This window comes from Pygocentrus nattereri, chromosome 6 (genome assembly GCF_015220715.1).
Source record: "Pygocentrus nattereri isolate fPygNat1 chromosome 6, fPygNat1.pri, whole genome shotgun sequence".
Lineage (NCBI taxonomy): Eukaryota > Metazoa > Chordata > Actinopteri > Characiformes > Serrasalmidae > Pygocentrus > Pygocentrus nattereri.
This window is the reverse complement of record NC_051216.1, coordinates 17529625-17546035: the sequence shown is the minus strand read 5'-3', so window position 1 is coordinate 17546035 and position 16411 is coordinate 17529625. Positions and strand designations below refer to the sequence as shown.

The 16411-nt window shown below is 38.7% G+C and overlaps 1 protein-coding gene across 1 annotated transcript in view; it reads right to left on the bottom strand.

The window, feature by feature from the left end:
* Positions 1 to 249: 249 nt before the first annotated feature.
* Positions 250 to 16411, bottom strand: part of tmem198a (transmembrane protein 198a) — a 30668-nt gene continuing 14506 nt past the window's right edge. Inside the window, exons 2-5 of the mRNA XM_017691672.2 lie at positions 11688 to 11978; positions 9303 to 9878; positions 4186 to 4454; positions 250 to 1931 (exon numbers count right to left, since the gene is read on the bottom strand). Of these exons, the coding sequence (XP_017547161.1) occupies positions 1779 to 1931; positions 4186 to 4454; positions 9303 to 9878; positions 11688 to 11856 (1167 nt within the window). The 5' untranslated portion in view covers positions 11857 to 11978 and the 3' untranslated portion in view covers positions 250 to 1778. The remainder of the gene's footprint in view (positions 1932 to 4185; positions 4455 to 9302; positions 9879 to 11687; positions 11979 to 16411) is intronic.

The window sequence follows — 16411 nt, the reverse complement described above, 5'->3', positions numbered from 1 at the left end:
TCTTTAGAAGTTATTTTATCATTCCAAGGTTTATACAAACACATGCAGCAATAATAATAATAATAATAATAATAATAATAATAATAATAATAATACCACCGACAACAAACAAGATCATGGGCTCAAATTTGTCTTTTCTTGTTGATAACCTTCAACCAACTTCAAACTACCCAACTTTTGCTTTTAGCCAAAGTTTCAACTGAATTTCAAATAAATTAGAAATAAATAATGCTTCCAACAGACACATGATGACATTTAATCATCATTCAGATGTAATTAAGCAATAATTGATTAGAAAAAATAAACACAAACACAAAACATGACAGATGACAGCACTATCAGTAACACAGTACAGCATGTATAAATATGTACAGCATTCAGCTAAATGTACAAAATGTACAGGAGAAATAGGTCATCTCCTGATGGACCTCCTGACACTGCCAAGGTAAAAGACACAGTAAACAGAGAGCCTGAGCCTTTCAGCTCTTTTCAATGCAGAGATCAGAATGAGGACTTCTTACCCATTCACCAAAAGGAGACATAGGGGAAAGAGAATGGGTGTAAACAAACACTGAATTCAAAAAGGACTTCCCTTATCCACACATCCAGATGTGCAAACACACACTCTTTATCCCAGCCTACCCCATCATGCACACAGAAGCACAATCATTCATTCTCGTTCACCCACCCACACGCACACACATACACACTCAGTCCCTGTTTAACGTGGCTGGTCCACCATTATAAATCTCCTCCACTCTTTTTCAATCAGAGACATCTTCCATCAATACCTTGGCTGCTTTGAAAACCTTCACAGTAGACAAGGGCACTTTTTAATCTTCTGTATAAAAAAATCCCCTAGCGTTCACAGTTATACCTGCATCATTAGGGCTCTGCTGCTGCCTCAGCCCCTACGGCTCTAATGGGAGTCACCCCAACAAGTTTCTAACACTTTTAACTAAGCCTTATGGGACATAATGAGGAGTCAAATTATCATAAAACTGCCAGAGAGTTGCTCTGGCAGTATTAAACATAATTCAGCACTAAAGCAAACTTCACTTCCATCATACATTGGCTGAACAGGGTAAACCAAGACCACTTTTACAATAATTACTGCGCATGCTTGGAAGTAGAGGCTTCAGCAATGGCCCTTGAGTAAACAATCCTTACTTATGAGTTTGCAGAATCTGGCCATTAGCCCAAATGAAACTCACTGTTTTCTGCTAGTGTAAAAGGTACACATGGACCTTTCTGTGTTGTAAACATTAAGGTTTCACGAATAGAGTGCATCCCTTAACTGTTCAAATTTCTCTCCCAAATTGAAGAGGTACAAAGTCTGCAGCTGTTAAATACACTGGTTCATGTTTTTTGTCAGGATGGAAAAAATCTGGCCCTATTACTAGTCTGAATAATGTCCCCTCTTTAAATGGCTGCCATATTAATAACACCATTCTGCCTGTTATGGCAGACAGTGCAGTGTGACAACAGGCTGAAGAGCCTCTGAGGGCCAGACACATATCCTACCCACACACACACCCCTGAGCAGCAGCACACAATGTAGGAAGAGAAACTACTACCAGATAGAGTTGTACTGAACAAGGTTCTTGGCAAAAACAACTTGGCCCAATCTGCCACTTATTACACAACAGAGAAGGGCCATTAAGTGGGTCTTCAGTGTAAAAGAATCTCCTCCTTTCAGCCTCCGTAAAGGAAAAGTGTCTGAGCTGGGCGGGAGGTGTGGCTGGGATGGCACTCTCCTGAACAGCAGGGGGCAGGGTTTACACTCTGGCTGCAGGGCCTGTATGGGCAGTCAGAGGCACCTGAGAGCCACAGTCATAGTCCATGTCGACCATATGGGACCTGCCAATCAGCCTGCCATGAGAGTAGCCCCGCCTGTCCACATGCCTATCCCGGAAATGCTGAATATAGCTCTGAAACAGAGAGAGGGAGAAAAAGAATAAGAGGCAATTAAGGCTATCAGGTAAAGCCAATTACAAGTGGAGTCCATCCAAAAGTCAATCTGAACACCAATTGAAAGATAAATGTTTTTAAGTTTCTGGCTGTGCCTTAGTTTAACAAAGTGTTTTCCAAGTAGATAATAAAACATTTCTCTCTCTTCACAGCCAATGGTGAACCATGACCGTTAGAGGTAGGCAGTTTGAGCCACAAATGACATCATGTTCAGTCAAAAACAAGGGAAAAAAAAAAAAAAAAAAAAAAAAAAAACACCTCTGTGATGACGCGCATTTCTGCTACCACCGCATGGGGTTGTACTAATGTGTTATTTAAAGCTTGTAAAAACCATTCCATAGCGAAAAAGAGCATGCTTGGTTCCATTTATCTAGATACCAGAGATAAAAAAAATCTTGATGGCGTAGAAGCCCTTGAGATGGTTCACCAGTTTATGTGCTAAATGCCAATATTGCAAATGTTAATGAACTGATGCTAGAAAAGTGGATCAATGGGTGAATGAATTAGGGTTCCTCGATCCAAACTTTTGTCTACCGGTACAAATTCTGATAAGTGAAATCAGGCTGTCATCCAATAAAGAGTACTGATCCAATACAAGTGCTCTGTTAAAGCAAAGCACATAAACACACACTATATGGACAAAAGTACTGGGACACCTACACATTACACCTACAGGAGCTTTCATGACACCCTGTTCCAAATCCGTAAACACTCTTCTGGGAAGCTTTCTACAAGATTTTGGTGTGTGTGGATGGGAATTTTCACCCATTCAGCCAGATGAGCATGCGTGAGGTCAGACACTGACGTTGGATGAGAGGGCCTGGCTCACAAACTCCATTCTAGTTCATCCCAAAGGTGTTTGATGATGTTGAGGTCAGGGCTCTGTGAGGGCCAGTCAAGTTCTTCCACAACAAAACTTGCAAAGCCATGCTTTTATGGACCTTGCTTTGTGGGCCAGTCATGCTGAAACAGAAAAGGGCCTACCCCAAACTGTTCCTACAAAGTGGGAAACATACAAATTGTCTGCTGAAGCATTAAAATTTCCCTTCCCTGGAACTAAGGGGCCTAGACCAACTCCTAAAAAACAACCCCATAGCATTATACCTCCTGCATTAAACTTTACACTTGGCCCAATGCAGTCAGGCATGTGACGTTCTCCTGCCATTCGCCAAACTCATTCATCAGACTGCCAGATAGAGAAGCATGATTCGTCACACCATAGAATACATTTACACTGCTCCAGAGTCCAGTGATGACATGCTTTACACCACTCCATCTGACGCTTGGCATTGTGCTTGGTAATGTAAAGCTTGCATGCAGCTGCTCAGCAAAGGAAACCCATGCCATGAAGCTCTCGGTGCACAGTTTTGTGCTAATGTTAATCCACAGGAGGTTTGAACAGTGACCGAGTCAGCAGAGTGTTGGTGACTTATGCACTACGCACCTCAGCACTTGGTGACCCCACTCTGTAACTGGTGGTCTGCCACTTCATGGCCGAGTTGCTGTGATTCCTAAACACTTTCACTTTTTAATAACTCTATTCACAGTTGATTGTGGCATGGTGGCATCCTATTGCAGTACCATGCTCGAATTCAATGAGCTTACATTTACATTTATGGCATTTGGCTGACGCTCTTATCCAGAGCGACTTACAATTTGATCATTTTACACAGGCAGGCCAAGGCGGTGTTAGGAGTCTTGCCCAAGGACTCTTATTGGTATAGTGTAGGGTGTTTGCCCAGGTGGGGATTGAACCCAAGTCTACAGTGTAGAAGGCAGATGTGTTAACCACTACACTATCCCAACCACGAGCTCTTTAGAACGACCCACTCTTTCACAAACGTTTGTAAAGACAGCCTGCATGACTGAATGCTTGATTTGATTGATACACCTGTGGCGATGTATTAAACACCTGATGATTAAAAGGGATGTGTCCAAATACTTTTGTCCATGTAGTGTAAAGATACAGTAGACGTTAGTTTACTTGTTTACTTTTTTTAAAATGATGTTGTACAAAGTTTACACAAATGCACTGTTACAGCTTTATAACAACCACTGCCAAATGTGGAATGGTCACACCTGATATCTAATATGTAACGGTGCTGATACGGATTTCAGTATATATCGGACTGATATGTTACAATGAATGTGAGCATGCATGGATAATTAAAAAACAGGATCAGATGAATGAAACAGATGGACAGATGAGTTCACCGGTGAGAGCACATCTCCGTCATAGCGGCGTATGGGGTTGGGCTTCCTGCGGTAGGTGGGCTCCGGCTGCTGGACCTTGACTGGTGGGTTGGTGGGGTGTGGGTTAGTCTGGGGTGGGTGGTGGTACTTCGGCTTCTGCTTATGTTGCTGTTGTTGCTGAGGTTTCTGTGGCTTTGTCGTCGTCTTCTTCTTCTTTCTGATCTCTCTCCTTTCCTCCTTCTGACGAATCTTCATCAACTGCACTCGTCGCTGCTGGTGACTAATGAACACTTAACAGGCAGGACAGAGAAATGAGAGAGGGTGAGGGAGAGTGAGTGATGGAGTGAGAGAGCCAGAAAAGCTTGCTCCTTACCCATTCATTGCAACAGAAAGAATGAGACATACATATTAGGCATAGGTCAACAGTAAAGGAGGGAATGAAAGAAGAGTCAGACAGACGGCGGGGGAGAGGCTAAGAACAGCCTATACATTCATTCATACTCCATCATGCAGACAAAAACAACCACAGATACTTCCTCATCCATACATCGCCTCTCCCTGTTCACTTTTCCTGAAAAGTAAAGACTCAAAGCTCCCTGTATCTCGCCCACTGATCCACCACCCCAACACCAAACAAACCGTTGAGTGTTTTGACACATTCTGCTGCTCCACATGCCTAAATCAGCAATTGCATTCTGTTCCTTGCCATTATTAGAGGCAGCCGGATTATTTCTGTCCTTTCAGTTACTCTGTTGTGCTGTGACAGCTACGGGTCCCATCTGTCAGAGAATTCACATAATGAGCTCCCTCTTTCTAACACACACACCCCTCCTATCCCACAATTTTATTCCACCCCTCCCCCTCCCTCATCAATGTCCCCCTTTCCTCCCCTATAAAGAAGGGCCCCAGCTTGTTGCTATGGCAGCTGCCCCTAGCACTACTGAAGCTTCCTTGCCTCTTGCTTTGATTTTCAGTTCTTGCGTGCCAGTTTGTTTAGTTTTGGTACACTTCCATGCCGGGTATTTTAGAAAGAGAGTCTCAAGGTGCAGCGCCGACATCTGACGATATTACTGCATCAGGTGACATCCCATCTTTTTTTCTACAAACATGACTCATTAAGCTTTAGTTTTCTCACACATAATCCACAATGGTGAAAAGCTCAGAAACAAGTGACAAATATCTCTCACGCACAAAGACATCATCTAAACCGCTTATCCTTCTGGGTGTGACTGATATTATCAACAGATATTTTTAAATAAATTAAACACTGCAATAGTTTTAGTGAAAATGATTGTCGGTTCTCAACAATCACATTTTCTAAACTAAGAAACTCAAAGTTTTAAATAATGTACAGTGCTGTTCAAAAGTCTGAGACTACCCTTGATTCATTTAATGTCTAGCCATTCTGTTATTTTTCTTTCAGGAGACACAATGTCAGTTCATTTTTTTTAATATAGAGAAAATGACCGAAAATATAGAGACCCCTAACAAGCATCTAAGACTTGGGAGACCACCAAAACTGTGACCATCATTTCAATAGTTCTTAAAACTATTAAAACTAAAAAAAATCATTTTAGAGAGAAGAGAAAATCAAGCTGTACTTTTGCTACATATCTGACTAAATACACAGATGTTTCTGTCCATCTTTCCTCTGCGAGAAGACTCAATGTTAATGGGTCTGAATAGATGTGTAGCTGTCAAGAAGCCCTTACTGACAAAAATGAAATCTGCAAATCACACAAAGAAGCTGCTGGTGTTCTCAGAGAAATGGACTGACCATCCCAGGGTCCAGACCTCAAAATTACTAAACGTGTTTGGAATTTCTTGGACCGAGAGAAACTGAAAATGCATCCTGCATTCTAAGACTGAAGTCTTGAGGTGTGGAAAAACATCCCTGAAGATTTATTTGAAAAACTGAAAGTGAGTCTCCCTGAAAGAGTGAACACACTAAAACAGAAAAAATGAATATTTGCCTGCTTCTCTTAGATATAATTTTCTCTTAGATATATATGTTTGCCATTTTGTCCCTGATGCTGCAAAATTAGTAACTTGTTAATGTCCAGTTAGACTGGGAAAAGGCTTTTGCACAGTTCAGCAAATATTTTCTACCTAGATTAGAGCTTCCCAGAACTCAGCTGAAGGTTTCTGTCCTTTGTTAATCGGTTTTATTCACAAGGTTTGTAATGTTATAACATGTTATTCTCATTCCACAGGTTATGCCTGGATGACAAAAGAGCATTAAACCATTAAAATCCTGCGGCACTAACGCTGTTTACAAGCAAAAGCCTCACACTTGCCTGGATAATTTGTGTCCTGAACAACACACAATCAGGTTTGTTAAAAAAAGACAATGATACAGCAAATGCACAAATCCTCAGACAGCACATCCAGGTCATTGTTTCCCACAGCGGCTCTGACTAAGCCTGTATGCGGGATACAGGAGAACCAGTCTGCTCTGCACAGGACCAGCATCATACGGAGTGATTAAGTAGGACAGTCAGAAATAGAGCATCATCACAGACCTCTGTTCATCAGCTGAGCCGCACTGGACAACTATATGTAAAGCACATTACATAATGAGTAGGAAAATTAACTTCAAGTCCTGGGAAAACTACATGTAGTCATATCTTATCACTGATCAGTTTTGCACGCTAAATATTTTATAGCTCTACTCTGTAAATGTGCAGTCCTCACAATGTGGGCCTATAGCTCTGCGATGGACAAAGATGACAATTTGAATCACTCCCTTTTCTATTAAAAAATAAATAAATAAATAAATACTTTTGGGCAAAGCCATATCACTATTATTGGCACACCAACAATTTTTTTCAATCAAAATGCAACTGATGCATGTTCCATTTATATTTATATTTTACATCTCAGTCAAACTAAGTGTTCAGAAACTCTTAAGTGGAGTTAAGAGATAAACTCTGTCAACTCTTTCAACAGCTGAAGTCATCTTGTTTTTTGCCAATGTTTTATTCACATATTTCTGTTCCACCTTAAATTGTGCAGCAGTTACATCCTGATTTTTCTTTAAATCAGCTGTCAGGATCGATCAAGTTAGAGAAGTATCGGCCAATCACCGATCAAATACTTGGAATGAACATCGCCCAATACGGACACAAAGTCAAACGATCCTACCATCCTTAATATCTACATTCCTGAAAATGCCCATATTGACTGTTAGGGTAATAATGAGGAAGTTTAAAACAACCAGCCAACCTATCTGAAATTGGACACAAATGTATTTTGCCCCCACACACAGTGAACAGCATATCACAGAGACAAAAATTACAATCTTGTAAATTTACATTTAAATATTAAACCGTTTCTCATATTTTTAGTGTAAAATAATGTAAATATTATTATTTTATTATTATTATATAATATATATTATAATTATATTATTATTAAATTAATTATTATTATTAGATTATTATTATAAAAATAAATAGTGTAAAATTTCCAATAATTATGGAAATTACTCTAAAAAGATGCAGTGCATCTTCACCAATTTCAAATAATAGGAAGTGTAAAAATGTCCAAAATTATAAACAGAGCTGTAGATGACAAAGCACGTTATACAGCATAATCTTTAAATAAAATATTTCAGATTTGAGAAGCGGTGATCAAATCTCAATGCAGATGAGTGAAACAGATAACATAACTACAGTATTCAACCTTGTTCTCAAGGTTGTGCAAAATGTCACTAAAAACTAAATCTTACATTTAGCTGAAAATAATACAAAGAGAACATATCAACTGTTGAAACTAAGAAATTTTTTGTTTATTCAAAAAATATATGACCATTTTGAATTTGATGCCAGCAACATGTTTAAAAAGTTGGGACAGAGGCATGTTTACCATTGTGTTGCACCATCTCTTCTTATAACAACATTGTGAGCATTTGAGAACTGACGAGAACAGCTGATGTAGTTTTGAAAATGAAATGTTTTCTGTTTCTTGTTTGATTTAGTATTTCAGCTGCTTAACATTTTGGAGTCACCTTTGTCACGTTTTTCATTTCATAATGTGCCAAATGTTTTGAATGACAGGTCTGGGCTTCAGGGAAGCTAGTTAAGCACCTATACTTTATGGAGCCATGCTATTGTAATACAAGGCCAACCCTGAAAAAGACGTCAACTGGATGGTAGCATATGTTGCTCCAAAACCTGTATATTTCGTTCACCGTGTTTTTATTTTGTCGATTCACATGATACTTTAGCCCATATTAAATGAGCTCAGGCCCAGTGAAACTGGTGGTGTTTCTGGATTTTGGTTTCTTCTTTGTATAGTAGAGTTTTAACTCGCATTTGTGGATGCGAGTTAAAAAGAACTGTGATCACAGACAGTGGTTTTCAGAAGTGCTCCTGAGCCCATGCAGTGATTTTTAGAATCAGATCTATTTTTAAATGCAGTGCCACCTGAGGGTCTGAAGATCACAGACAGCCAATATTGTTTTTTAGCCTTGTCCCTCCAGATTCTATGAATCCTTTAATGAAATTATGTATTGTATATTTTGAAAAACCCAAGTTTGTTGTTATTTTACATTGAGAAACACTACACTTGTTGCACTATTTCACCAAGCAGTATTTCAGAGTGGTGAACCCCTCCTCATCTCTGCTTCTGAAAGACCCTCTCTGGGATGTTCTTCTTATACTCATGTTACTGGCCAGTTATCCAAATAAGTTGTGGGATGTTTCACCAGGTGTATTTTTTTAGCATTACACAAATTTACCAGTCTTTTGTTGCTGTGTCCAACAAATGTGTCAATAAATTCAAAATGGACATATATTTTCCAAAAACAATAACGTTTCTCTGTTTCAATATATGATATATTTTCTACTATTTTCAGTTGAATATTGGATTTAAATTATTTGCACCTTCTTGCAGTCTGTTTTCATTTACATTTTGCACAGGGTTGCAATATCCCATTTAAATAAATGATCCAAAACACTTAAAATAGTGAATCAAACAAACATATATATCTTCTGGTATGCAGTTTATAATATCTACATTGTATTATTATTGTGTAGAATAACAGAAATGATGATAAAATAAATCATGATGACATATGATTCTAAATCTTTGAATTGTAGTGTATAAAAATAGACGTTTGAGGTATTGAACCTTACCTTCTGTGTGCGAGTATCCCTCCGCTGTAACTTTCCACTGAATAAGAACACCCAGCACAGCAAGCACGGGCCACACCCCCATCACCACCCACGTGTACCAGCACACAGGTCGTGCTGGTGCAACCTTCACACGCTCGTAGATATAGCGAGTCAGCGCAAACAGCTCCACAAAGTAGTCTACGGTGACTGTGACCACAGCTGAGCCGAAGACGGCAGTGGACAGGGTGGTGAAGCAGCGCTGCCACTGCAGTGTGAGTACAGCGAACAACATGCCGGAGCCCAGCAGAACACCCAGCGGCAGCCACACTGTCCTCGGGTGATAGAACTCCTCCAGAACAACTAGAGATGCCAGAGCCACCAGCAGGCCCAGCAGCAAGCCCACCATGAAAAGGCCCACGCTTCTCACTAGCATGGTCACCAGGCCACACAGCGTGCCAATGCCCAGGCCGATGCCCACGCTGGCCTCCACGCTCAGCTGAGTGTCCATCACTCTCTCCTTGTAGCACAGCATGAAGATGATAATAGAGCCAAACATCAGGCCGGTCAGGAACATCACAGCCTTAAAACAGCGATAGCCTGACGGGAGAGGAGAGAAGGAGTTAAAACATTACAGAAACATACTGACACTTCAACTTCTGGTGCACTGATTTTTTACCAATGCATCAATTTTGCAATTCATTATACAGTTGTATGCACATGTTTGAACAACCCTGGTCAAATTACATGTGTTGACTTTCTAAGTGAAAATAACATGCTCTTCATGTGTTTCTTCAACATTCTTATTTTAATGCACAATTTCTAATTTGCTAAGTTTAAAGGATTGGAAAAAATAAAACAAAATCTAAAATGTTCTTTGCATTTTGCACAAGCCACATATGTTTTTCCAGTATGTTAAATTCAGCAAATAAACAGCAATTGTGAATTAGCACATGCAGAAGTGCGTTCTCTGCAGAGGATTTTGTTTTCTTATTTTCACTATGAAAATCAACAAAACATTTGTCCAAGAAACACTTTTCATAGTGCCATAATTGGGAATGATGATGTTCAATGAAGCATGTACTCATTTTTGGTGAAATTAAAGAATGTGATATTGCTTTGACTGAGTGTCTTTTCAAAAACAAACATTGCACAAATCACAATGCACTGGATAATTTCCTAAGGAATCATGACATCAAATACTTTTAGACCCCTAACGTTAACACTATCTCAGTGTCTAGTATGCATCTTCAGCTGGAAAGAAACGGCTATGAAAAAAAAGACGTGGAGTAATAGAAAAGGTGTTGGAGTTTACAAAAAAGGTTAACAGCCCTATAAGAGTCTCTCCCCAGCTATCTAACCTCTACCCTCCTGTCATCACCCGATGTGTGGGTTTGACAGGTTCCTCTGTGGCAAGTGTTTTGTTGGACACAGTGAGTGTGTGCGTGCTGCCAGAGAGGCTGCCTCTATAAGCCGCTATTTGTCACAGCTGAAGTGGCCTCGATGTTTCTCTTCTCCACGCTCACTCTGCCTCCCCTCAGTGGAAATGAAAGCAAATTTCACAGTCCAGTGAAAGTGATGAAGCTTATCTAATAGAGAGGGACAGGCACTGACCATCACTGCCCAGCTGTCAAATTCAGAAAATTAATAAGTGAAGTTTTTGGTGCAAACATATTAGGGGTACTCCTTCATAAAGTGAGGAAGATCTCTGAAGTTGCTGTAAAAAGTGTTTTTATGTCACTACATGTTCCAGTGTGAGGTCAACATGAAAACTAACCCACCTTTTTTATTTTTTACCTTGTTAGTTCATGTTTAGGTAGGACAACTCATGTTAAGCACAATTTATTAAGAATGCACAGATATAGGACATGTGGGCTGATGCCGATATCAGATATTTTTCTTGAAATAAATAAATAAAAGCAGATGTTTCATGTTGTGGCCCAGCATCACTTAAACTTTCCAATCTTCTGGAGTACATTAAATATGTTATCAAAAATATCTGTCAAGTCTCATCATCAGTCTGATGATCAGTTTTTCACACAATTATCTGCTGATACCGATATGAGTCCGATATGAGTTATGCATCCTTAGAATTTATATGATTTCAACTTATTGTTTTTCCTTCCATCGTTCTGAAGTGGGTGGAGACTGACTAGTGTCCGGATCCATTTCTTTTTAAATACCTACTAACATGATACAATTAAATCCAGATAAAATCAATACCCGTCCATATGTTATCTCTCTCTAGAATATTCTGTTTTCCCTAGAAGTGTCATGTTATGGAAGGAAAATGCATCTCTATTTTCATTTCATGGTGACTTTAAAAGAAATCAAATTAATCAGAATTTCCCTTTGAGGTCTAAGGAATACAAATCATCATATTCCATCCCCACAAAGCATGTTACCTACCAAAGAAGCAGTAGATGATGCCAAAGAGGCAGCACATGGAGCAGACGACAGAAGGGACCACCTCATATCGCCGCTCAATCTCCTCATCACAGCTAAACGGACGATCCATGCTGCCATCATGTGAGGGTGGGGCCAGTTTAAAGGCCATCAGCTGGGGTGTGGATGTCATGATGACAAGAGTGGGGAGAGGGAGCAGGGGTATGTCTTTAAGGGACAAGGGGAGCAAAGGGAAGAGTGGGGTGAGGTGATCGAAACCGTGTCAAGAGGAGTTTCCCATTTACCAAGATCCACCTGAAAAAAAGGGAGAAAAGTAGTGGTCATATGGCAGTACTACTCTGAGAATACTTTTAGAAAAGGGTTCAGAAAAGATTATTATATCTTTTGGATGACTGGATGGATTAGACAAAAGATCAGATCACATTTTAAGAAGCTAGAAACCCAAACAAATGGTTCACAGACTCCATCACAGCAGTTTTATTGCCAAAAAACTTAACTACATTACTAAACAAACAAACAAACAAAATGTATTGTTGCATATGCAAAGCATCCAGCATTGTTCTGTCTGCTCTCAGCAGGTACTAAAGGAAAAACACACAGTTTAAAGAGACTGAGAATAACCTCATAGTAATATGTTGGTTTTGTATTGTTCCACTTGGCTGTCTTCCCCAATTGCTTTGTGTTAAGTTTATTAAATTACTGAAAATGAAATATTTCTTGCTCTAACCAAAGCAGCACAGCAAAGGACCAACAGCCAATCAAACCTAATCATCTTCTCTGACACATAAAATTTAAGGCATGTAAGAATAAATCCATTCATCTGTAAATCTTGTTTCATGACGCTTGCTTCCGCAAGACCAACTCTAATTAAAGTGATCACTCGACTGATACATCCGATCCTTGAAAACGACATCCTTGAACAGAATTCTTACAGCAAAAGAATGAAAATTAACCAGCCAGTACAGGAGTTTTTCTGTCCTTACAGAATTAATTATAACCTTCCATAACCTCCAAAAATTCAGATGTAAGCAAACAGTCATCAATGTATCATGAAATGCACTGATTAAACCTAGCATTATACATTACATTTTTATTTCTGTGTACAAGAGGCTCTCAGGGCGTTCATCACCACTAACAAAATAGCCTAAACTTTACAAATGACATTTTACACTCTTTATTAAACCAGGCACTAATCAACAAGCAATTATCTGTCTGTAGAATTATAATGATAAACAATATTGTGGTCCAAACTCAGTTATACAGTACCATGAGAGCATTACAGAGCTTAACCCTATAGCTTACATCATAATATAATTACCATATAATTACCATCTGCTCTAGCATCTAATATTCCTAGTCATTTATTAATGATAACTATATTATGCTCAAGCGGCATGTACCACAGCAGTTAACAGTTAACATCCAGTGGTTCTCTACATTAATTTGAAACCAAAATTTTGCCATGCCGATGTGCTGGCTCCACTCTTCTGCACAAGCTCATTTATTTTACTCTCTATCTGATCGCACACACCTGAGTTTCTTTGTTTCATTTGCATGTTCCAAGCATTCCTTGACTGAAAATCTACATCCTAAACTTTGCAGGTGGTTTTCAAAGTATGTATTTCCTTAGTTCATTAGTTAGTGATATTCTGTTTGTATTGCCTATAATTGAGTGCAATTTTTCTATAGTATACACTTTTTAAACTAACCGTACATCAGAATGATTGTACTAAAGCAACAGTTAAATAAAGGCAAAATAATGTGGCACACAAAAGAGAATGAAAAATTACTATTTGCATAACATTAAGGGTGCAACAATTAAAACTGAAAAATTCAATTTGATTTGACACGGTGGTGTCTCAACAAAATACATATTTCGACACCGCAAAATTCAAAAATGCCTGATTGTACTCCTTGCATTCATAAGTTAATGTCTGGAACGCACACTAGGGGCATTACAATGGACATATTTTCAGGTTCAGTATAATTTTTCAATGCTGAGATTCAACATTCAATTGGATTTTTGACATTTCATGTGTTAAAAATGTTATATAGATATAGACTTTATAGACGAATACTAAAAATACATATAACTATAAAATTATAGCTCTAATTATATACTACACTGTTTGGTTTGGCTCAGAAAAATAAATGTTTTCCAAAATAATTTTAACATCTGCCGCACCTCCTTCTAACAAAATAAACTCCAAAAATCACAATCGCTTAAATATATCAACTCTTCAGAATACCGTACAGTGCTGGACATCATAACATAGGCCCCCGGCCTTCTCCACCTATTTTACTCTGAAATGATACACCCAGGAGCGTAGTTTCATCCTTCAACTAAACCATTGACAGGGATTTCCTCTCTTTACGATGAAAGACACAATTTATGATGTTTCATCACACATTCAAACCATTATACTCATTTATTTACATAGTGATGACATTCAATAATATCAATCATCAATCCAAAGGATCACTTTAAAACAGGAATAACGATTCACTAACATAATAAGTAGGACTGGTAGAGAGTAAGGGTATGTTTTAGGATGTATATTATTACGCTTCAAACTCTAGCTCTTCCAAAAAAAGTCTTGTTCACACTACATGTACAGTATTATTCTGAAGACAGTACTGATGTAATGTATCATGAAAAGCGGTGAATGTGGGAGATATGATGAGAGATAAGACATAAACAGAGATTATAGCTCTTGGGCTCCTTTACCCATCTCTCTTTGATCTGGATCATGGCGTGCTGGAAAATTTGACCCATGGTAAAAGGCAGATGTGAAAACCATTAAACACACCCCTCCAGCTTCCACTGAAGATCAGAGTGAACTGTGCATTTGTCAGCAATGCTGTACCCTGTGGATACCACCCGTCTTTTAAGGAATTCTGCCATAGTGTTTGTATCTGTGAACTTGTGAATCGCAGGTGCCTGTGTATTGTGTTTTTTCCCCAGTTATAAAGTAACCCACTTACGTGATGTAAACCTACACACTGCATACAGCAGGCTTTCCTAGTTTAAAATGCTAAGACTGACAAAATAATATATAGCAATTATACTGCTACATGTTAGAAGTGCAAAAATACACTGAGCTCACAATTAGATTGCAAATTCAATTCAAAACTTGATTCAAAATACTGGATTTGTGATTCAATGCTCTCACAATATTTAGGACAAAATGATGACTGTATCCAGCTGGCTGTTTAGTCTATTAATAAGATTAGAGCTGTAAGGTGAAGAGCGCCTGTGCCCGTAACAGAATCCTCTTATTCAGATAAATATGCAGAAAACAACCATGGTAAACAGTTAAACTAGCTTCAGAAGTGGGTGGAGAGAGTATTAGCTGAGAGTTAGGAATCAGACAAAGTGTTGCCATCATCATCATCATCATCTCTAAGTACATTTGCTGATGCTTCAAAAAAAAAAAAAAAAATAAATAAATAAATCGCTGATGCATCTAAAACCATTAGTTGATGTGCTTAGAGATACTACTACTACTAGCAACTTTTTTTTGCTTTCTGTAATTTGGAGGTGATCCTTAACACTGAAGAGACAAGAAGAAGCACAGTATCATGAGTTGAAGTGTTAACTTGTTAAATAAAAACATGCGTTTAGTGTAAACTTTGGTTTTAGTATGCTGTAATTTTTCATCACCAAACTGTTGTTAATCTAGTAATTAGTAATAGAACTGCAAATGTCTGATGCCTCTTCTCTGAAGCCATTCATTTTGAGGCTGTTTGAAGTGGCCTGTTTCACCTGATGTGCGAGAGCAGCGACATGATATTACTATTGTTTGTTCCCTCGAGACCCAAAGCAGTTTTGTTTGATGTCAGGATGTGGTCTGAGGATGTCCTAAAATGTATCCCATACCACATTGGTTGGTTTTTGTACAAACACGATATCCATTTGCAACACTGAGCTATTTCAACCAGTGCAGCTCAACAGCCACATTTCTAGACCAATCTCATCTAGGCACAACAACTGTGGTATTAATGTAAAATATATCACTCAACATGTTTAAAAGTTAAATTATGCTCATGTGTGGGAATACTAGTGTCTTGCTATGGTTTGCATGTACTAAATCAATACATCAACTATTGGCTTTTAAACGGGTGGTAAATTAGTTTTTGAGCATACAATGAACACATTTTGTGGCTGGTTAGGGAGCTCATTTACACATTGCAGCTAATGATATCAGTGATGCAAAGGTTAATATTGCATTAATGGTTAACACGCGATAGATTGTGCCACCCTAACACATGCAACCCCAGCATACTTAAAAACTGAGTGGGTCTTACTGGACCACTGTGATGAAAATGTAACCTTCTCTCTCTATTAGCCTTTACAAATTAGAATTCATTGTGACCAGGATTTCTTTGAATGTCACATGCTTTTGACAGTAGATAGTCAATTATAAGAGTTTTTAAGTGATTAGTGAACAGGCACAACTCAATGCAGTTTGGAAAAGGGAGTTAAAATAGTCGGCGATTTAGAGCTGTACATGATTGTTCTTACACTGAATCACTGAAGGCGGCCAAGAGGTAATCTTAAGTGCTTGTAGTGAAGTGCTCAAGAGAAGATGAATGCAAAGGAAAGAAATGAAAGCATCATAGAAAAAGATGCTCTTACACAACCATAACAATGTTTCACTTCCTGTCTGTTGTCATAACAACCGAGGGATTCTCAGATGCTCCAGGTTATACAGCATTTTGCAAAT